This window comes from Lagopus leucura, unplaced genomic scaffold, assembly GCF_019238085.1.
Source record: "Lagopus leucura isolate 7727_CA_CO unplaced genomic scaffold, USGS_WTPT01 Super-Scaffold_100002, whole genome shotgun sequence".
Taxonomy (NCBI): Eukaryota; Metazoa; Chordata; class Aves; order Galliformes; family Phasianidae; genus Lagopus; species Lagopus leucura.
The window spans coordinates 48,779,342-48,803,540 of NW_024962263.1; the positions used below are offsets into that span (position 1 = coordinate 48,779,342).

At 37.4% G+C, this 24,199-nt stretch overlaps 1 protein-coding gene across 1 annotated transcript; it reads left to right on the forward strand.

Moving 5' to 3' along the window:
* Positions 1–783: 783 nt before the first annotated feature.
* LOC122178964 (desmoglein-1-like) lies at positions 784–23,673 on the forward strand. The gene is made up of 16 exons (XM_042869540.1): positions 784–831; positions 7,251–7,286; positions 7,662–7,790; positions 8,831–8,986; positions 9,140–9,287; positions 10,188–10,351; positions 10,675–10,809; positions 11,063–11,248; positions 11,433–11,692; positions 12,669–12,811; positions 12,947–13,162; positions 14,453–15,028; positions 16,893–17,041; positions 17,519–17,579; positions 19,685–19,893; positions 22,702–23,673. Exons 1-16 carry the CDS (start codon positions 784–786, stop codon positions 23,671–23,673), a joined length of 3,588 nt encoding a protein of 1,195 aa, XP_042725474.1.
* Positions 23,674–24,199: the final 526 nt, after the last annotated feature.

Below are 24,199 nucleotides of genomic sequence, written 5' to 3' on the forward strand. Positions count from 1 at the left end.
GTGTTTTTTTTTTTCATTTCCTCCATGTCAGCAAGAGCACAACCCATAGGAAAGGAGAGGTATGGCATGCAAGTAATGAAAGCAGAAAGTCTCCTTTCTCTGCCTCTGAATGTTTTTTTTTGGTCCAATGAGAATTATTTTTTTTTCCCCAAATTAATATGTTCATTTTTTTAATCACAAAAAAGTGCTTGGAGTTTTGCACTTCTGTGGAAATGTGCATAGAACCGACTTCTTGCCTAACAGTAAGCAGATGAACATGTTTTTAACTCAGTCATTTCTTAAAGTTTATATTCCCTACATTAATATTCATAAAGCTCCTCTGTTGTACTCTGTTGTACTTTTCAAGGAGAAAACTGGCAAATGCATTCAAAGCGAAGATAAGTTACCATATTAATGATTCCTTATGTTGTAATTTATAAATCACTCAGTATCTTCCTCGCAAAGCTTGCCTTCTGTTTTTAAAACGTACCCTTTTGTATCCAACAAAGGGTTTCAGTGCAATAAGCATTAAGGTGTGTCTCTTAGCTTTTACCTGCAAGCAATAATGATGTTGTCAAGCGTTTCAGATGAGACCAGCCCAGGATTTTGGGGTGGGGAAAGACACTCTGTTATACAGCATCTTCAGTGCTTCCTTCAGAGGGAGGCAGAGACACCTTGAAAGGCTGAGTATAAGGACATCTACCGAGTGCCTTTTTACGTAGACAACAGAGTGGGGGGGGGAGGGAAAAGGAACAGGCTTGCAACCATAACTAAGTTGGACTTGTATCCAAGAAGTCAGATGCAATGGATTGGCTCCCTCACCGAACAGCTGCTTTTCTTTTCCTCTTATTGGTAAGTCAAATTTTACAATATCTGGAAACTTTGTGCCGACTGAATGTTCCTCAGCATCCCATTACATTTCACGGTTTAAACTAATAACCCTCCACCCCCCACTCCAGAAAATCTTGTGAATTTAGCGTAAGTCTTATTTTAAACTGCATTTCTAAAGGTTCTACACAAGTAATTTAGGTTTTCATTAAATGCTCACAAATGTTTCTTTTGATTACGATTTCGTAGTCTTTTGATGCTTAATATATGTTTCCATGTTTAATGCTTGACATTTCAGGAGAATGTTGTTATGAGTACTATTTAAGGAGTTCCTTTTTAAAATAAAAATCTTATCATTTAGAAAAGAAATCTTGATAACCTGACTGGATATTATTTTGTTTTATGTCCTTATTTTTTGTTAATTGAGAGAAGGTGAAGAGCAAATGTATTTTTCTAAACTGGGTAGTTTCAGAACTGGATGAATCTCTAATTGAGAGAAAAGGATGAAATGTAGTGAAAATGATATCCAAGCAAAAATCAAGACTTGTTATTACATATTTCACACTACAAAGAACTCCTACCTTGCTGTACATGTGTGTCGGAGCAGCCATGTGCCGAGCAAGCGAATGCATGATGAAAGTGTCACTGCTTGGGTTTGTTTTTCTTACTGCAGAAGGAAAGTTGTGGCTATGGTGAAATGAAATACTTGTATAATGTGTTCATCAAGGCACGGAACTTAGCAAGAAATGACTTAAAGGAATTACGGTGGCCCTTTTACTCCTGCATTGTGTTTTTTTTTCCTTTTTGCATGGACTTTTTCACTCATCTGTGCTGCTCATTTAGATTTAGGTAGAGCTTTAGGGCCCTAAGACTGAAAAGGATAGAATTTATTGTATGGCTATGTTTTCTTGTTGCTTTTGATTTACATAATGTGTTAGCTTGTTAACTCCGTGTCACTGTCACCTCTGGGGCTGTGGTGGTCAGGAAAAAAGGAGTATGTTTTTGTAGCATACAAAATCCTGAGACTTGTTTAAAGAAGGTAATCCATGGGTTGTATCTTGCAGGCATCAGTAAAGTAGAACTAACTCACACAAGGCAGCTGCCAGGAAAACAGTGACTAAACTTGGCAAAAGCATAGTATGGTTCGGATGCGTTTCTACTTGTATAATGAAGCAAGCGGGTCTCTGAGATTGGCATGTTGCACATCGTGCTAAGAGTGCCAGATTTTTACATAACATCAGTGAATATTCGTTTCACTCAGTTACCTGCTGTTACACACTCCAGATGGGCTACAGTTTAAAAAAAAGAAGTTCACTGCGTTGGATTTAAATCTATAAATTCAGAAGAGCTTTTACTGTTTTATCTTCTCTCTTCAATCTTGAGAATTTTCATTCTTTCAGTATATTGTTATGATTGTGACTGATTTGGGATGTGTCAAGAAAAAGGAGTGACCAAGAAAACTGACACTATGTTTTGATGAGTATCTGATATTCAAACTCCCAGAGGAAATGATTGTTCCTCTTGTTGTATGCTTCCCTGCACAGCAGTGGTCCTGGTGGCATGTATAGCATAATAGTATCTTTCAGTGCTGCAGAGGAAATTGATGAACACACTGTAGATATTAAGTATATTATGTAAATTATTTTAGTGCAAGACTGAAAAGCAGTCTTGGCTTTTGGCTTGATTAATTTTTCATGAAAATTACCTGTCTTAGCGTATGTCTGCTTAGTATACAGTTAATAACATGTATCAAATAAAAAGTCTGTGGAGTTATACATAGTTTAGCACACTAGTGTGCTTTCACAAAAAAGAAAAGTTACCAGCTCTGAAACTAATAATTCTCCATATGCATTTCACCATTGGTGGGACTGATTCTGCAACCCCTGCTCACATGACTTCAAAGGCATTATTCTCATGAGTAAGGGAGTTCAGTTTGCCATACTTGCGCCGACACGTTTTATGGAAATAACCTGTTTGATCAGGTATGACTCTTCTCCTGCCAGCCATCATGTGACAGCTAATAATTTTAAATTCACCACATCTCTCATATGCACTTTTGTCTGGCTATATTTTCCCATGTCTTATCTATGCTTTATTTTCCAGTTGTAAGGCTCTAGTTACACCTCCTACTCGTAAACTGGGTTGTACTTAAAAATATTAAGGGGCCCAATCTTCTCCATGTTGGCACTTGCATACCAAACACCTACCAGGGTGTAGCCAGGAAACTGTAGGCTACTCAGAAAAATTTAAAAAATGTTGTAGAAATAGAAAATAATGCAATTCTGCATCAGAAGTATCACCCAAGATGAGCTTCTTAAATCTACAGTTACATTCCTGAGTAAAAATGGCTCCTAAATGGCATTCAGAGCTAGAGAGTTAGCTTAGAGACTTGAATGTGCCTTATAGTGCTAGGACATATTAGAATTCTGGCTTTATTGAGAAAATTTTTTGAGAAGAGCATAATTAGAGCGCATCTAACTTGAAAAACCAAAATTTGAATGATAATGGCTTACTACGTCCATCAAAATCATTTTTCTATTCATTTTTTAATGGTTGGGCTCAGTTAACTATGGAAATTCATTATTTCTGTATGACTTGTCCTCTGCCACTTTGCTCAGTAGAAAAGAAACAATATCAGTGGAATCTTTCCCAAAGTGGTCTATTCTTTGAGTAGATACGATTAAAATAAACACAATTTTGGAATTTATTCCTCTGACAGACATGAATATTATTATATTTCGGATGAAATAAGAGTGGGATCCTCCATCTGGGGTACAGTACAAAGAACTGACTTCACATGCAGGAAGAAACACAAACAGCTAACTTTTGCAGAATACAAATCATCCCCCCAAAATTCCCCTTAAACCTGAAAGCACATTCATCAGTAACCTGCAAAAATGAAAAATACAGACAAAAAACGATCCTTCTTTTTATTTAAAAGTTATCAAATGGCTTATTTTTAGGATAAGATTGTGTCTCATGTTTCAGGTTGGCTTGTCGTTATTTCACATGCATTGGTACATCTTTTCTTAAAGAAGTGCAGAACGCATGATGGGAAGGGTGCATATTTCAACCCTTTGCTGGTCAAAGCTTTGGCTGAGTAAGACGTAAAAGTCTCAAAACGCTGACACAACCAGAGCTACCATGGCACCCTGATGAGTCATATAATGTATGTGAGTTCTCAGCACTCCTCCCATCACAGCCTGTAACAATACCGCCATTGACTTCAAAGAGTGAGAAGGAGCTGCAATATGAATAATGCTGGGAAGATGTTAAAGACATGTTCAGTCATTTAGATACGAGTAGGTGGAGGAGGGAGGATTCCGTAAGTGCGTCTAATATATAATATTGCTTGGCAGTCAATTAATGATTAGTTAATTTGTGTTTGTAAATTGCTTTGAAGGTGCAAAGAACCATGCACATCCTATGGGCCTAATTCTGTTCCCAGTTACCTCAGAATAAACTTATAATAACTCCAGTGTGACTCTAAGGCATCATCTTCTGTGTAGGGTTCTTCATAATAAAATGCAGGTTTTCAGACAGACTACTGTGAGAATGACTGCCACAATAAATGTGTCTTCTGTTTGCACTTCTCCCAGCCCACACCAGAAACAGCTTGTGCAACTAGCCTCAAGTTTCTCTGCATTTTTCAGGGACAGCACATCTTGATTTCATCCTGGTCAGCTTGCCTGCCCCAAGGTCCTCAATATACATTCCACATATTTCAGTGCCTCCTCTTGTTTAAACTGTCATTAATCACTGCATCTATGGACAGTACAGCATGCAGACAATCAGATACTAGTTTAAAAGGGAAATTTGTTCACTATTTAGAGAGTACCAAACTATCTTGCAGACAGATGTCAAAATGTACTTCTTCACTAGAAATTGCACTGGAAAAAGAGAGTTTGCATCACATAGAGATGTTAAACATTGGCAGTTGGAGTTGAGGGGAGCCATCTAACTGCTAATGGATGGAAAACATTAGAAAGGCAGGATGTATTTCAGCCCTGGATCATGCTGAATAGATGTCACTCCAGAACTATTTAAGTTTAGCTTGTGAACCAGGCAACTTTATCTGGTGTCTGTCTGCCCTCAGTCCCTTAGCAGTTACTGAAAGAGAATTACTGAATAGAGAAGTCAGGTTCATCAGACCAAAATTTTCAAGAAACATCACAAAATGTACTGAGGACTGTGGGCTCAAAATCATCAAGATTTCTTTAATGATTTTTCTATTGGCAACACATAGTAGCAGGATTTTTGCCTTCGTCAGTAAGGGACAAATCTGGAAACGGAGGGCCTTAATTTACAATTGCCAACATTACTGATGAATTAATTATTGGAGCTACCATCATTGGTGCTCCAGTGGATTAAACTTGTGTAAAAAGGATATTCTTCATTTCTTGGAAGCAGAACTCCATATAGGCTAGAAGTAAAGGGTCTAACGAATATCATGTCCTTAAAAAAGAGAATTCTTTATAGCTTTTTCTTTCCAGAGACACCCAACACAGCTTTTCAGCTAGGCCTTGTAAGCACAAGAGTGACATGACTGGATGTGAGGTATTAGTTTCACTGTTAAATAACAGAATATGCCATAGGTGCAGTCAGCAGATAAGATTCACTGGCATTGCATTAGAAGGTGTATACTCATAATTTTCTGGGTCAAGACAATTGCTTGCATGCCGGGAAGGATTTCAGCCCAAGGGTGGAGAGGATTTCACTGTACTTGCCAAAGCAAGCTCTGTTATGACAGTGTGATCAACTGATATGAAACACTGAATCAGTGAATTTCTGGTGGACTTTATCAGTCAGCCTCTCTGGTGAGGGTGTAATCAGCACCTTCCACTCTCCCATGTTTCCCCAAGCCACAAAGGGGATTTAAAAAGTACAGGCTTTGGTTGCTACCAAGGTGAAAGCACCCCACAGCTTAAATGGAGTCTAATACTGCGGACTGCCTTCTCCAAGATGAGTAACGACTGCATATGAATGCCAACTGAAGATTAAAACAGTCACGAAGATATTAAAAGCAATACTGATGTGTTTAACACAGCATGAACATATCTATTTCCTTTTCAAAGACCTAAAACGACTGTAACAATTTTCCTGCAAAGTTATTTTCTTAGCAAATTGTGTCAATATCTTGCTCAAAGATACAAACCAAAAAAATCTTACTCTATGGGCAGCCTCATAAATATCAAGGTACTGTACACAACAAAGAGGCAAAGCCACATTATGAACTCTCTCCTTCACAGATTAATCTAATCTTACTCTATTGCATGTAAAATTGTTTTAACATGAATTAAGAGGAAAATAGTCTGTGCCTATCTTCCAGTCTTGAGAGAACAACCTTGCAATATACTTGAATTTAGAAACTCCCATGACTTGAAATTACTAACAAAGAAAAGATCATCACAGATTATATCCGTGCAATGTCTGTCCTAAAATACACAAAACAGAATGTCAGTCAAAAAATAAATAACTAAACTTTACTGGGAAACTATACAAACTTGGAAACTTGGTAACTATAACCATTAGTCACATTTGGTGAGAAAGAGCAAACTCTGCACCAATTTTTTGAGTCACTTAGGTATTTTGTTTCTCCCAATGATGAATGAAGCAAACATCCGGTCCTGCAAATCCACGTTCTTCACCTTTCATGATCTGAAGAGAGCAGAGGTAGATCCTAAACCTAAACTCTGAAGAGATACATTGAGTGAATTTCATTTTCACACTTTATTTAGGAAGAAGGTTAATGAAACTGTGCTTTCTTTTAAATTCTGCTAATCAAGAAATTGACGATTTTGTATGATTTTAATTTTAAAATAATTTCATATTGCATCTGATTCTCTGAACTTTATTTACTCAAGGCTTTGGTTGTGTAGTTAGACCTCAAATCAAAGCCCACTGAACTCTGAAGCAGGGAAATCTACCTGCTGATTTCAGTTGGCTTCCCATTATACTTTAACCTCAAGAAAAGTTTTTCTCCTTTTGTTTAAACTGTGTACTGAAGTATTTTAGGTCTACTGTAGACTAAGTAAGAAAAAAATAAAGAATAAATTATTTAGAATAAATCTTGCAGCCATTACTTTCTCTTTTTTTTTTTTTTCAGCTGAGATGGCTACAACCTAAAAATCCATGTGAAAGTTGCATTTTGATAATATGTATAACTTAAAATTTGCTATGGCACATCTCTTCACAGTGCCCTGAAAGACAGAAATAATTTTGAATGTATTAATTTTCAAGGAATTGAAGTGATGGATAGAGAAAAAAATGAACGGTACAATAAAATTCACAGAAATATGTCAGCTGTGACCTAGAGAGGTTATTGAAAGACTTCAGAAAACATACTGCTCCTGCCCTGCAATTCTGCAGTGTATAGTGGTTGAGTTTGAACTACTGCATCTTGCCCTGCATTTTTTATGCTAATCTTTTTATCATTCTTGCAGGTACTCCTGGATTTCAGCACAGGATTTCATGTAGAGGTAACAAATACTTCTTTAAAAACTGATTTTTGATATAATGAAACATAATTAATTTAAGAACGACATGGAAAATTCTAAAAAAGGGCGTTTCTGACCTTGAAGGTTGAAAATATATTTAAATGTTAAACAGCTGCAGGTAACAACCTGTTCATCCTCTCAAAAGAATTTCTCCTACACGGGAGTACTTGTAATGTACACATGCACAGTCTTAGAGTTTGGGACTCGTTAATATATTAAAAACATATAATGTATTAAAAACATATACTGTATAAAATTTTCTTTATTCCTTCTTGTTGTGAGATGCTTTAAATATCTGCATTAATTTAAAATATATTGAGATTGCTGGTGATGTGACACTGTAACTTTGTGTCAAAGGTGAAAGAATGGAATGGAAATGGAACAGCAAGATGGAAAACTTTCAGAAGACAAAAACGTGAATGGATAAAATTTGCTGCAGCCTGTAGAGAAGGAGAAGATAATTCTAAAAGGAATCCAATTGCCAGAGTAAGTAGAAAGCATAGCAGAGGTGTTCACTGACAAGGAAGCTTTTTCTAAAGACATGCTAATAAAAGAGATTTAAAAGGACATTTGCTTAGACTAGTCAAAGCAAGGAACGCAGAATAAAACAAAGGTGACTAAGAATTTCCAGCTCTGCTGAGACAGTCTCGTAAGGCAAATGCACAGACCTGCTGAGGAGTGACCAAAAGCTTCCTAGAATATTGCAGTCAGTCTCCTTCCTGGAGAGCTTCAACCACAGTCTCCTTACTGTGCAGTGTCTGTGTACTAGGTCCAGATATTCTTTTCTGACTCTTGGAATCTCCTTGAGTGAGCACAAGTTCAAGGATGGTGCCTGACTCATGTAGACCACAAAGCAAAGAACTTGAGCTCCACGTTGTAAGAAGGACTTGAGGAGCTGAGGGGAGGCCTGATGGTGGCTGCAGCTGCTAACAGGGAGCGGAGGGGCAGCACTGAGCTCTGCTGTGTGACAGCGACAGGACCCGAGGGAACGGCATGGAGCTGTCAGGGGAGGGCAGCTGGGGGCTGGAGACAGGTGCTGCGCCACAGGGCGGTGGGCATGGAACGGGCTGCACAGGGCTGTGAGCACCGCCCTGAGTGCCGGAGTTCAAGGAGCATTTGTACAATACTGATTTTGGTTGGTGCTATGTGGAGTCAGAAGTTGGACTCGATGATCCTTGCGGGTCCCTTCCAGTTCAGAATATTTTGTGATTTTATGATTCTGCCCTCTTTCCATGACAGTGTTTCTAAGGAAGTCCAGCTACTCTTGGAAGTTCGTCTCCCGTAACAGCTGCACTTCGCTGCCAGAAATCTAAGAAAGAGAAATCTTGTCCAGTACTCAAGTACTACAGATGCAGCTGTAGGATGATTGTATTGTAGAAAAGACTTATGTTTGTTCAATCAATTGAATCTCGTGATAATGTGTTTGGGAGAAAAACTGCCATGAGGAATTTTTAATGAGACTAAAGAGCACTGAGGGTGTTCTCTGTAAATTTCTCAGTATAAATTACTATTATTTATTATTGCAGATTCGATCAGACTGTGAAGAAAATAATCCAGTCACATACAGCATCTCTGGAGTTGGAATTGATCGTGCCCCTTATGGAATATTTGTTGTTAATCCAAGAACAGGAGAAATTAATATAACATCAATAGTGGACAGGGAAGTGACCCCAGTATTTGTTGTAAGTACACTTGAATTTATTTCCCTTTTTAGTGATGGATGTAGCTTGGAACAGGAAAAACACAAGAAGAAAAATGTTCTAGTTCATTTGTTTCAGATTGCTGCTTTTCTTCCTTTGCTTTTGGTTTTAAAATGAGTAAATATCTTTATCTAGATACGCTGCTTTGCAAAACACGCAGTGACTGGTATGGATTTGGAACCACCTCTTGAACTTCGAGTCAGAGTTCTGGATATAAATGATAATCCTCCTATATTTGCACAATCGGTATTTACAGGATCTGTTGAAGAATGCAGTATGGACAGTGAGTAACTACATTATGCCTATTATGGTAAAGTCAGTGAAGAATCCAGAATATAGTTCATATAAGCCTGGTGTGTTCATTCTACTTTTTCTCAGACAATGACATAGTTTTCCCAAAGCTACTGGAGCAGAGGATGGCTCAGAATGTTATTGGAGCAGGGCTCAAGCTCAGTGCTTGAGCAGTGCTTTCTTCCCTCTCTTCTTTGCCCATGTACAAATGCTGAATATTCCAGTTCCTAACTGTATGCTCGCATAGTTCCTATAAATGTGAAAACTTAGAATAAATCAGTCCACTTTTTCTTTCTTAAAAAAAAATAAAAAATAAAGGAAAAGTGGAAGTATACTTATTTCCCATGAGAGAACAAAAAATTATTTTTTCCCATTTTTTCCATTTGAGATATTTGAGATATTTGCAGCCTAAATATCGCAGTTGTAGTAGAATAAATGTGTATAGAATAAATAAGACCCTTCTTAAGCACTTGAAGTTTTTCTTTTTCCCTAAACTATTGGAATCATTATTAACACTGAGTGTGTTACACTTAATTGTGGTTAACACTCATATCTAAACTTCTAGAAAATCTCATTTTAAACCATGGAGATTTCTTATGTGGATACCTACAGGCTCAGTAGTCACAATTTTACATATGTCCTGTGGCGATTTAAGGAGGTTCAGTGAAAATCTACTACCTAACATTAGTTTTTAATGAATTTTGATGTCATTAACATTTCATCATAATGAGAACAAAATTAAGCTGCTGTTTTTCTTCATAAATGTCAACAGTAAGATAGCATTTTGTAATTTTTTATGCACCAGGTATTTAGCACCATCTTCTTTTTTGCAGGAACAAAGCAGATTTTATGATTCAGTTTTAATTTTTATTTTATTTTATTTTATTCACAGACACACTGGTGATGAAAATAATTGCATCAGATGCTGATGAACCAAATCACTTGAACTCTAAAATTGCCTTCAAGATAGAGAGTCAGGAGCCTTCAGGCCAGCCAATGTTTATTATGAATAAATATACTGGAGAACTCCATCTAGCAAATTATCTTGACAGAGAGGTATTATTTCTATTTCCCAAGACAAATAACGTGATGATGTTGTGTATCTTTAACAGTGATATGATGCCAGGGTGCATGGGGGAAGGTATGTGAGGTGGCAACAGCACGAGGGGAGGGGAGAGAAAGAAAAAGTGTGCCTTTTCCAAAAAAAAGAAAAAAAGAAAAAAAAAATTAAAATGGGGAAAAATATATATTTATATACATGTTAAAATGAAACATCAGAGGGAAATTCCTGTATGAAGAAACAGTGGCAAGACATTATTATTTATATTTTATAACATGTAGAGTTTCTTGTAACAGGATAATTTCTTTTTCTGTGGCAGCAACACAGTAGTTACACTTTGGTTGTGAAGGCATCAGACCGGGATGGAGCAGCAGATGGAATTTCATCCCACTGTAACTGTCATGTGAAAGTTATTGATGTCAATGACAACTTCCCAACTCTTGCTCAAAGCTCCGTAAGTTTTTAACACCAAAAGCATCATGATCAGAAAACACAAATCCATTTCTGCTAAGCTGCCTCTGCAAACTTTTGGAGTGACACAGCTCTTTATACCTGCAATCAAAATCACATCTTACACATAACACACAGGTTTTTTTTAAATTAAATTTATATATATTTTTTTAATATTGACTGTGCACATGACAATCTTAAATGAAATTCTCAGTGGTCAGCTGTGTTTGCTAATAAATATTTATCTGTCATTCCAGTTTTCAGCAAGTATTTCAGAAAATTCACTCAGTTCAGAAATTCTACGAATACAAGCTCTGGATGCTGATGAAGAGTTTAGTGATAATTGGTTGGCAGAATTTTTCTTTATATCTGGTAATGAAGATAACTACTTTGAAATTGTTACAGATCCAGCTACAAATCAAGGAATCCTCAGAGTAATTAAGGTATGGATAAATACTGTGGTTCAGACGTTGAAATAATCATATTAAAATTGTTTTAATTGTTAAAAAATATGAAAAATTAACAGCTCTGTCAGTCAAGTATTTAAAATAACATAGTTTGAATGGTTTAAATAAGATTGAAGTCCAGGAAGTTTTGTGTTCTGGTTTTCCATGTTTTCTTTTTTAGGAACTGAATTATGAACATATCCCAACTCACTCACTGAGCATCGGTGTCAGGAACAGAGCTGAATTCCACCATTCTGTTATGTCTCAATATCAAGTCATTGGAACACCCCTTATAGTAGAAGTAAAAAACGTGGTTGAACCACCAAGATTTAACCCATCTGCAATGATCTTATCTGTACCACAAAGAACAAGGGTGAATTATGTTGTGGGAACATACACAGCCTTTGATGAGGACACAGGCACTACTGCAAATAATGTTATGTAAGCTCTGCTCTACTTTACCCCTCAGATGGAAAAATTCTTTAATTAAGATTTCAATTGAATAAGTAATTGGTAATCTCTATTGCAGTCGAAGAAGTAGAAAGGGTACTTACAAAGGGTACTTTAGAAACAGCAGAAAAATATTGTTAATAGAATAATAGGAATAGAATGTTATACTCTTATGCTATGGTTGCTCTTGTTTCCTGACACACTTTTCTTAGCCTCATGTATGAGACAGTTTAAATAAATCAGAACAGATTATTGTGATCTAATTTAGGAATATTCTTTTTTGTGCAGTTTACTAAAAATAGAGAATCTATCAGCATCTCTAAATAAAACAAGCAGAGAACCACAATAAAGGACAATATTATAAAATCAGAATAGAAGTCACTATTGGCTCACTTCATAGTAAAAAATAAATAAATTGATTTTGTATTTATTCCTCATGAAATTCATGAGAGTTTTAATAGAAAAATACTTGTTTTTAAACAAGTATAGAAATAAATGCACCCAATTAAAAAAAAAAAAAAATTAAAAAGTTTTCATATAACTGAAAAATTATTAGCAAACACAACCACAGAATGTTATCAGAAGAGTTGTGGATTTAGCAATTGATATTATCAAGAGTTCTACTAAAGCTTTACGGGATCCAGATAGATCTCACTTATTTCCAGATTGTGATATCACTTTCGAAGTATAATGGGCTCTATGCACTTCCATTATTACTGTGTTATTTTTTAATGGTGTACCTCTTTTGACATCCACAGAAATCTTACTTGAATAGGGCAAAATGCATTGGCATCTAGCATAGCCTAAAGAAAAATTTTCTGAAGTGACAAGTATAATTTACAAAATGAATACGAAGTAAACCACTACAGCATCTGGAGTCCATGCTAACTGAAATAATTTGTTCCACTCAAATAACTGGGTCTCTTATTCAACTTTATTCTGAATATTTTTCCTACATCAAATACAGATACAGTATAGGACGTGATCCAGGTGCCTGGTTCAGAATCAATCAAAACACTGGGGAAATCACATTGAGCAAAGTTATTGACTGGGAATCCTCCTATGTAACAAATGGACAGTACATAGCAGAAGTTCTGGCTATTACCAGAGGTAAGAAACAGATTTTTAGTTCTGAAACAAAACTCTTCATTCAATATATCTTTTTCAATTCCACGTTTTCCCATATGAACTCATTGTTTATCGTATCAGTATTACCTCCTGATCAAAAATACCTTCTTTTTACAGGGGTTCCTCGATATACTGCCACTGGAACCATTGTACTTACAATGCAAGACACCAGAGACAATTGTCCAGCAATTAATACAGAATTAAGGAAAGTGTGTATGCATTCCCCATCGGTGATTATTACAGCAAAGAGCATTAATGATCAATATGCCCTCCCCTTTACATTCAGCATACATGGTGAACCTCAAACCACATGGATTATCAGATCAATAAATGGTAAACTTACTCACATTTTATAACAGTATATCATAGTAATAAGCTCCTATCTGAGATAACAGATTAGGATACATTTTTACTAAAAAAAAAATGTAAAATAGTCATTAAAATTCTTCTCACTTAAAATTCTTCTCACTTAAATGTGATTTTATATTCATATGAATCCAAAGAGAAATTGCACATGTACACATATTAATGTTAGAATTGAAGGAGAATCATTACATACATTTTATCTAGTTCTCATCTTTTAAAGGAGACTAAAAATGTGCTGGTCAAAAGAAAACAGCAAAACTGTGCATGAGTCTAACTATGATAAGCAGCTCTATTGGTCTAAACTTAATGAGAGAATTCAAAAGCAATAAGTTGATACCTCCTTATTTTTATCTAAGAAAAATCCTAAGTATATGACAAGGCTCTTATATTTATTTATTAGAGTAAAAAGTTCTCAGCTGGTCTTTATTTTCATGAGAGTCTTATGAAAATGGCAAATAAAGATCACACGTTTTGCAGTTCATACTGCAAATTCTGCTTGTTTATATCCCTAAGAAAACACTTCAGTCTCCGAGCTTATCCAATTTCTTCCAATAAGACTGAATTAGCTAATGAAATCTCACACTCCACTAAATGACAAAATTTGTATAACTTACTGTATGCATAGAAGGCTATGTTAAATGGTAAACATCATATCTTGGTTTCATTTTTCCTGAACAGATGCATATGTAACATTAAATATTTAATAAAAAAAAAAAACTGAAATACTTTTTGAAAACTAGAAAGCATAACTATCATGGAAATTTGTAGTGAGAGAAAAAAAAGGGTATAAAAATTGCAATTTATGTTAAAAAAAATCATGGGAATAAAAATGAGGAAAATCATCAGTAAGATATAAGAATGTGCATTGGAATCTTTTATGTTTCTCAAGTTAAAAAATGATAACTAGACTCATCACAGGATCACAGAATCACAGAATGGCCAGGGTTGGAAGAGACCTCAAGGATCATGAATCTCCAACCACCCATGCAGGGCCACTGACCTCCCCATTTAATACCAGACCAGGCTGCCCAGGGTCCCATCCAATCTGGCCTTGATCTAGCTGAAGTTTTGCAAAACTGAAAAAAAACACAGATCGTGTGTCAGCTTTGAATAAGTACTGTCTGTGCATAAGTAACTGAAGATCTAATGTAAGAAATCTAATTAAGACTTTAATATTATTCACAATATTGTATCATTGTGCAATATTCAGAGTCAACACCTTGATCTAAACATTTTCCTCTTATTTTCCTCCCAAAGCTTCCTCTGCAGAATTAGTAAATCAGAACATGGACTTTTACCTTTACAAGATCTCTATCAGAGTAAGAGACAGCCAAGGTCGAAGTTGCTTGCAGCCTTATGTGATTCCTCTGCAAGCTTGTCGATGTGACAGTCGCAATTACTGCAGCAGTGGGGCCACAAAAATAGTTATCATTGGAGGTGGTGGTGGTGCTGGCGGTGGTGCTGGTGGTGCTGGCGGTGGCAGTGCTGGTGGTGGTGGAGCTGGTGGTGCTGGTGGAGGTGGAGCTGGTGGTGCTGGTGGTGGTGGAGCTGGCAGTGCTGGTGGTGGTGGTGTTGCTGGAGGAAGCCAGGCTGGTGGAGGAATGGGACAAGACTATGGTGGGACTGGGTATGAAGGAGGTGGCGGAGGTGACTCCAACACAGACTGGGGTACTGACACTGGTGTAGACTCTGGAGGTTACGACACTTATACTGGAAGCACGGATACTGATTACGGCAGAAACGAATATACTGGTGGATACGCCCAAACTGGTACTACCACACTTAGCGGTTCTGCCATTGGCCTGATGTTTCTTGGTGGATTAATATTTGTTTGTAAGTATAAAATTAAGAAAAATATTATATTAACCTTTTTAAAAATGTATCTTTTTATTTTTCTGATGACTTTTTTGGTCAGTTATTTATTTGTGAACTCCCATGGTCAACTCAGCAAAAAAAGAAATTTTAAATTATAAGAATATATTTATATATTTATGTTCTACTTATACACATGTATTTCATTCAGAAATAACCATTTCCATCTGAAAACTTAGGGTTTTTTCTTATGTATTATTCTGCTCTCAAACAACTAGGCAGGGTCAAAATGTTTAGCAGAAGATTCAGAAGATTCTGGGCAAGAGCTGTTCTTACTACTTTGCAACATTTGTAATGTTGCAATTTGTTCTGTAGTTACATTACTAAAACAAATAGGTTAAGTCAGGTATGAAAAGACGCAAGAACAAACTTGCTTGGAACCCCAAGCCAGATTTCACTTGTAGAAAGATAAAGTTCATCAGCTTAGTTTTTTAATTTTTTGGCCAGTGTTGCTAAATAAAATGTCTGTTAAAAAACAGTGATGTCTGCGATAACAGGATCAGAGCAGATCATTCATTCATTCATGTGTCCTAGTATTTTTGAAAAAGCATGAATTTAAGGGAGAATAATGAGTCAACCTAGATTTTCTGCAACATACGAACTTCAGCAATTACTTCCCAGGCCAACTATATTTCCGACCATTCGTAATTGTTCTTCTTTCATGATATGAACATCAAACAGTGCAGAAATACTGCTTACAATAACTGTGTAGACCTGATTTTTTGAGGAGGGTAGTCATATTTGGTCTTGGTCTCTAATTAGTAGGAATCGACAAACAAAATTTTGAAGTTTTTACAACTACAACAGGCTACCTTGTTTGTAGTTCCCATGTGGTTAATGTTACAGAACAGACTGCCTTTCTGCCTTCAGAAACCTCTTCTACTCAGTGGTCTGGAATAAATACATCCTTATTAATGAGATATGAAGTAGCACTTCGTGCACTGTATACCCCTTCTCTTTACCAAAGAGAAAACTTTGGTTTATTTTGATGCTAAAGTGAGAGTTTTAGATACTTTGGATAGTGCAGTAGGCAGTGGTCTCCCTCCTAACTCTGCAGGAATAGCAGGTTACTAACTTAGATATCTAGGTTAACAGCCTAAGCACAGTCAGAATGAATATCGCAGCCCTTTCCTAAAATGAACAGTGGTTTTTTTATGCTAGTTTTTAAGATATTCAGCATTGCACAACGCTAAATTCTTGCAAGGAATAAACATAATATATCGCATTGAGAAACTTGACTCACTTTTTCTAATCATTGGTTTTTGGGGTTTGACTGTATTATTTTTCAAATAAGCATCAAGTATATGTGATGTGGAAATGCAACAGGAGAGTTAGACAAAGATCACTGCAGCCAGACAGATAGCTCTCTATTGATTCTCTTAAGCTTAGTGTTATTAATGTGTATTTCTTTTCAATTACAATGTCTGAAGAGAAAAACATAGTCTTCTACATACAGTATGAATATCACTGAATGCTATATATAGCAAGACAGGTTTTGTTTGTTTAATTTTCATACATCTGCATCTTATATTCATTCCGTTGAGGTAGATCAAAGTCTGTTCCCAGGTGTATAGGCATAAAATCAGAGTAACAGCTCTACTCCACCCTAATTTTGTTCTGCTGTAACTAAAGTCAAAATTATTCCGAGTACCCAAATACATATATTTCATTCATACTCAGCTAATGTTTCTGAAAGCTAGACTTGCAGGTTGCTTAGTTTGAAACATTTTAGAAGATACATTTTCAAAAGTTCTTGGTCACTAGTAGCTATTCCTATGAAGAAGAGACGTCCTAAATACCTTTTTCCTGTTTCTTTCCTATTAAGTGATTCCAATTTTGATGTCAATGAGCGATTGTTGTGGCTGCGGACCTGGAGCTGCAGCTGGAGTTGGAACTGGATTTGAACCTGTACCTGAGTGCACAGAAGGTGCAATTCATCCATGGGGAATAGAAGGCGCACAGCCTGAAGATAGGGTCAGTACATTCCTTGTTTCAAAAGTCCATGGTAATTTGTGTTTACAGAAAAGATTCCATTTGTCTAGAAGAAAGAGATTGTAGCACTATGACATCTTCTAAAAGAAGCCTGGCATTTTCAGCCATTGCCAGGCAGGCACAAATGTAATTCTTAATTAATATTTGCGGATGGAGCTTTTGTTCATTCGGTTGTACTTGGTTAGTTTGTCCCAACAGTTTGATCTTACTATTCCCTCAGCTGAAACATAATAACTGACAAGCTTTTCAAATGCAAGGTAGAGGAAAATAACAGAAACCTTCACTAATGGTCTTTTACACTGACAGTGAAAAACACTTTGAGTCTTTTTTTATGAGTGGTAATTCATAGCTATCACTAACAGTTCAGAGTGGAAATTTCTTAACATGATTCATAAAGTCTTGGTCTTCATATGGGAATTTCGAAGTCATCATTGAAGGAATTAAAATATTGTTTTCCAGGACGTCTCACACATTCTCGCCCCAACAACAGCTGCTGGAGGTGATTTTGGTGAACCCTCTGGTAAGAAGATCTTAAGATTTTCAATGTGTACTATCATTAAGCTATCTTTCAGTACTTCATGTGCTCTGGCTCAAGGAGTACACTGCTTTCTCAGCTACAACCCAGCCCTTCCAGTCTTGCCTCTGCATATAATCAAACTGACACTACTAGGATTTCCAGCATGCACAAAGCATCTAAGGTTTGAGCCCTGAATATGTGTGGATTCATTTCTGCAATCATCCAGCTAGTGGATGGAGGCTCTTTCCAAAATACCAATTTTAGAAGAAATCAATCTCAAGATCAAATTAAGAAAATTTTCTTTCATAACTTATTGGTGAAAGATTAATCTCTTCCCAATTTCCAGGCTCTGCTTAGAAAAAAAGGAGAATAGAATCAGTTGAGTAGCCAGTTAATTACTGCCTAATTGTGTGCAGCTTAGATGTAGAGCCGGCACACAGTATAATAAATGTACATTTTTGTAATGAAGTTTCTCCTGCAATTTGATGTCCATGGAAAGTAAGTTTCCCCATTCCCTTCAGTAAAGATGTTGGTACACATCCATTTTCTCTAACTTCTTATACGAGGGCACTTCACTCTTCAAGCAGCAACTTCTTTGATGAGTACTGATTAGCCAAAGATGTTATCCTCTAGATAAAAAGATAGGAGAACATTTAGGGCCATAAATGGGAATTAATAATCTTGTTCTCAGGGAAGTTCTACTGCTGTGACAGTTGAAAAGTTTACGATTTTCACCTGTGATTTACTTTATTTCCACTGTTCAGTATTGCTGTATTGCTGCAGTGTGACTCCCAGGTTCAAATTCTACCAGCTGAGACCAAGATTAGACGAAAAAAAAAAAAACAATAGAATTTGGCCGATATTTCTTATTGTAAACATAGCCAAGACTATTGTTTGCAATGGCTTTATATTATATTAAACAGTAATATTTAAGATCACACTTTCATTGCTATCATATATGAAAAATTATGGAGAAGATAAAATTCTGTGGGTATGTTGTGGTTTACCCCAGCAGGTGACTCAGCGTCACACAGTCGTCCAATCAGTTTCTCCTTCCCAGTGGAATGGAGGAAAGAATTAAAAAAAAAAAAAAAAAAAAAAAAAGTAGAACTCGTGGGTTGAGATAAAACTATTAAAACTATTCACTAAGATAATAGTTATGACTTATATATATGTAAATATATAAAGCAAGTGATACACACGTAATTGCTTATCACTCCTGACTGATGCCCAGATAGCCCTCTGAGCAGTGGAAGGGAAAGAGATGAGCTCACATCCCCTTCAAAACTCTCCTTCCACGTGATGTTATATGGTATGGAATATCACTTTGGCCAGTTTAAGTCAGCTAACCTGATTCCATTCCCTCCCAGCTCCTTGGGCACTTCACTGCATAGACCTTAGCTCTGTACAACACTGCTTAGCAACAACTACAAACATCAGCATTATCAACATTGTTTCTCTCCTAGATCGAAAACATAGCATCATACCAGATACTCTGAAGAAAACAATTCCATCCCAGCTGAAACTATGACAGTATGATTTTATAATTTAGTGTAAAGTTAATTTTCATTCTTCATTATTAACATCATTTATGACCAACTCTTGTTCACCTGATTCCCCATTAACAATCTAACAACTAGAAAATGTGAAAGGATTTACAAAGCTATTTCTTTCAGTTACAATCACAGAATCATAAAATGGCAAGTTTTAGGCAAACCAACTTTAACTCCAGAGGGATTATATATATAGGTGTATATTTTTGCATAAATATCCATAAGCATTATCTTATTTTTAATGCAAATCCCATAGTAGCATATACATACACCAGAGAGAGAAATCTCCCCTATTACACAAGTCAATCATTGATCTTTTAAAGCATGTATGCTCAGCCACACAAATAAAATCCAGGTTTTAGATGTCTTCTAGCATGCACTTAATTTGTATTGCAGTTTCAATGTTTGGCACATGTTTATAGAACTGTGTCTAAAATTAATGTAAAATACATTTAGATGATCAGTACTGTCATTATACTCCTTACAAAAACAACTGACAAATTCTGTGAAAAATTTCACAGAGCACAGGAGGAATAACTTATTTTCTGTTTGCAGATATATATACAAATACATATGGAGGAGGAGGAGTAGTAGCATCTGGTGTGGAAGAAACTACAGGAGTTGGTTATGGCACTGGTACTGGTTACGGTACAGCTGGAGGAATTTCTGGAACTGGGGAAGCAAAAGGATCAGTTGGAGGAACAATAAAAGAATATCGAGAAGGAGGGGTGAACATGGCCTTCCTAGACAACTACTTCTCTGAGGTAATGACATGGTCTTTTTTTTTGTGCTATATATGTGAGACTGTTGTTACACTATCCTCCAATGTGAGACTGTGGAAACACAAAATTGTAGAATCACAGAAACACAGAATCATAGAAACATGGAGTCATTGAGGTTGGAAAAGACCTTTAAGATCATCAAGTCCAATCATCAACCTAACACTATCAAGTCTACCACTAAACCATGTCCCTAAGAATCACATATTCACACCTCGTAAATACCTTCAGGGTTGGTGATTCCACCACTTCCATGAACAGCCCATTTCAATTTCTAATGATAAATAATTCCACTCTACTGAAACTTCCATGATACACTAAATCTAAAACCATGAAACTTCCATGAGACGCTAATTGTATTAATAGGAAAAAAAAAAAAAAAAAAAGGATATAAATAATACTGCTTTGGAGTTGTTGGCCTATGAGTCTTAGTTACTCAGTAGGATTCCTTTTTGTAAAATTGATGGATACATTGTGGTTATGGGCAAGTAATTAAATTATATAAACTTAATAAATGACCATCAAATCTATTAATTTTCAGTGTATAAATAGATATTTACAATGTGAAGTTGTTCACAATTACTCTAGAGATTGTTTAACTTAGTAACTTTAACTCTTAGAGAACTGTAATTGTTGGTTCACTTTCTTCCATATTTTTATTGCCATTTCTGCTCCCTAAAAGACTTGTGAACAGCGTATGACACAAATACACTCTTTTTAATCAGGAAAATGTTAATTAGCCTTTACACATGGAGTTTACATGATTAATGGGATATATTTTTATGATTAGCATGTACTACATGTAAGACACAGTACTTTAATCACATATAAAACTCAAAATCATATAAAAATAGTATGTATGTAAGGATTAATGTATTTCAAAATCTATGCAAGATTCAGTGTAGAAGATGAAATATCAGTCCTGAATTCCTGAGCACAGATTTCATAGAATCATAGAATCACCAAGGCTGGAAAAGATTTACAAGATCATCCAGTCCAACCATCCACCAAGCACCAATATTTCCCATTAAACCATGTCCCTCAGTACAACACTGTTATGCTTCTTGAACACCTCCAGGGACGGTGACACCACCACCTCCCTTGGCAGCCCTTTCCATGCCTGACCACTCTCTTGGAGAAGTATTTCCTAACATCCAGCCTGAATCTCCCCTGGTGCAACTTGAGGCCATTCCTTCTAGTTCTATTGCGAGTTATGTGAGAGAAGAGGCCAACTCCCACTTCAACGCAACCTCCCTTTAGGTAGTTGTGGAGAGCAATAAGGTCATCCCTGAGCCTCCTGTTCACTAGACTGAGCAATCACAGCTCCCTCAGCTGCTCCTTATAACATCTGTGCTCCAGACCCCCCACCAGCTTTGTTGCCCTTCTCTGAACATGCTCAAGTGCCTCAATGTCTTTCTTGTAGTGAAGGACCCAAAACTGAGGGCAGTACTCAAAGTGCAGCCTCTGATCTGTTCCCTACTCCGGCTGGCAACGCTACTTCTGATACAAGCCAGGATGCCATTGACCTTCTTAGTTATCTGGACACACTGCTGGCTCATGTTCAGCTGAGCATCAGCCAATACCTCCATTTCCATTTCCTCTGTGCAGCTTTCCAGCCATTCTGCCCCAAGCCTGTAGCATTGCATGGAGTTGCTGTGACCAAAGTGCAGGACTCAGTACTTGGTTTTGTTGAACTTCATCTCATTGGCCTCAGTCCAGCTATCCAGCCTGTCCAGATCCCACTGTAGAGCCTTCCGACCTCCAGGCAGATCACCATTTCCTCCCAACTTGGTGTCATATACAAACTTACTGAGTGCACTCAATGCACTTATCCAAGTTATCAGTAAAGATGCTGAGCAGGACAAGCCCCAATACCAGACCCCTGATTTCTCCAAGGTTGTGATCTACACAGCTGGCCTAGGAAAACTGTGTATTAATTTTCTGTTTCCCGTATCTATCCCCACAAATCACCCCTTCTGCTGACAGTCTCAGTCTCCCAACTCCCTTTCTCCTCTCCCTCCTGATCCTCCACTTTTGTCTTTCCCTATGTCTTTCAACCTCACCCCACTTTAAATTCAGCTCTTTCCTTCTTTCTCTTCTTCATGATCATCCCATCATCATCAACTTCATCCCAAAGCATCAATCCCTTTTCTGCTCAAAATGGATTCTCCAATGGGCACACCATGCCTTCCTCACTGTGGCCAACTGTCACTTCGTTCCCTCTGTCCTGGTTTCTTTGCTGCTCTCCTCGCTACCCTGCTTCGGTTCTTTTCCTACTACTTTCCTACTACTTACAGCTGCCCCAAAAGTGTGTTCCTTTCCATTCAGCCCACAGTCAGACCTGCTGTCAGCAGACCGATACCACCATTCCTTGGCTGTCTTGGTTAGCTCTGTTTGTGCTATCCCCTCCCTCCATTTCAAAATTTTAACAAAGGATTCTTTTTATCAAAATAAAAAACTTTGGATAAGATTCTGGGAGCAAGAAGATAGGAAATATCTAGTAAAAATTATTGCTAGGATATACTTCTTTTTATATAAAAGTCTCAAGTCTCTGCAGTAACTGTTTTAATGAAATCTGAGATATTAAGTGTTTGCAGAAACAAGAAGAAAGTATGAGTAGCATTTGGATAAAGCTTATTTCAAGGTCAAAAACTATTGATGATTTTTTTTTTATCCTGTGATGTTCTTTTTGAGTCAGCTAGGCCCTACTGCAGTAAGGAAACCTCTCTATGGTTTGAGACATCATTGTTAAAAACTTGACACTGTTTACTTTTCTGTTTTTGCAAACTACAGAAAGCATTTGTGTATGCAGATGAAGATGAAGGTCGGCCAGCAAATGACTGTCTATTAATATACGATCATGAAGGAATAGGTACTCCTGTTGGCTCTGTTGGTTGCTGCAGCTTTATTGGAGAAGATACAGATGAAACATACTTGGAAACTTTAGGACCAAAATTTAAGACTTTGGCAGAGATTTGTCTGGGCAAGGAGATCGAACCATTCCCTGACGCCAACCCACCTTGGCCAGGCATTAACATCACCTTCCCCAACTCTGAATGTGACCTAAACCTCCCACCACCTGGAACCACAATCCTTGTCAATGGATCTGCACCTATGGCTCCCCCAGCCGGCACTACCACAGTTGTTACCGAAAACACCTATACATCTGCATCTACCGTTCAGCCCCCACGGCCAATGCCTGATCCTTTGCTCCACGGCAATGTGACGGTGACAGAGACCTACACCTCTGGTTCTCCCTCTCTTTGTGTTGACCCACTGCGTGCATCCAATGTTGTTGTAACAGAAAGGGTTGTTGGTCCCGCATCTGCTTCTGATTTGCGTGGCATGCTAGATATTCCTGATCTTGCAGATGGGTCCAACGTAATCGTCACAGAAAGAGTCATTGCGCCTAACTCCCGGCTCCCAGCATCTCTGAGCATTCCTGATTTGGTAGATGGGTCCAACGTGGTGGTGACAGAAAGGGTGTTCAGGCCTGCCTCTGGGATGCCAGGCAGCTTAATAAATATTCCCTCAGAGTTATCCAATGCCCACAATATGGTGGTCACTGAGAGGGTAGTGTCAGGGTCTGGGATGAGCAACCTGGCAGGGGGAGGACTAGGAGGAGCCAGCCTGGGTGGACTGAGCAGCACGGGCCAAATGCTCAATGCTGACTGTCACCTTGGTCAGGCAATGGGCACAGCATCCCCTGGCACCTCCCGGAGAAGAGTGACAAAGTACAGCACCGTGCAATACTCAAGCCAGTAAGGCTCCTGACAGCGCACCTCCCCAGTGAAATCACCACTTGCACCAACACCTATTAGCTGCCACCCACCAAGAATATTGTCATTATTTATAACTAGCACACAGCACTGAAATTACAGGGATTCCTCCTTCAGTAAGGATCTCAGAAGGATGCCCTGTTACGAGGTCAAAAACTTTGTCAGTGAAAGGAAAGTTGATGTTAGCTCTAAATTTTGCTCTCTCTCCACAGAGCTGTAAGCGTGTACAAACAGACACTAATGTTTTTGGAGAGATATCTGATTACTAAGCAGATCAGTGAGAGGGAATCTTTGCATGCTTGCAGTACCAGCATGAATTGATGTAACATGGAAGAGTGTTAAAATACTATATTGCTAAGCGTTTTCCCACAGTAAGCAGATTTAGGTTGATTGCTCCTTACTGACAAAATAGAAAAAGAAAGCAATTAATAATTAGTCAATACAAGAATAAATAAGCACTTTCAAATGTATCACTTTACTTTTCATATAATTCCAGGTGCGCTGCAAAATGG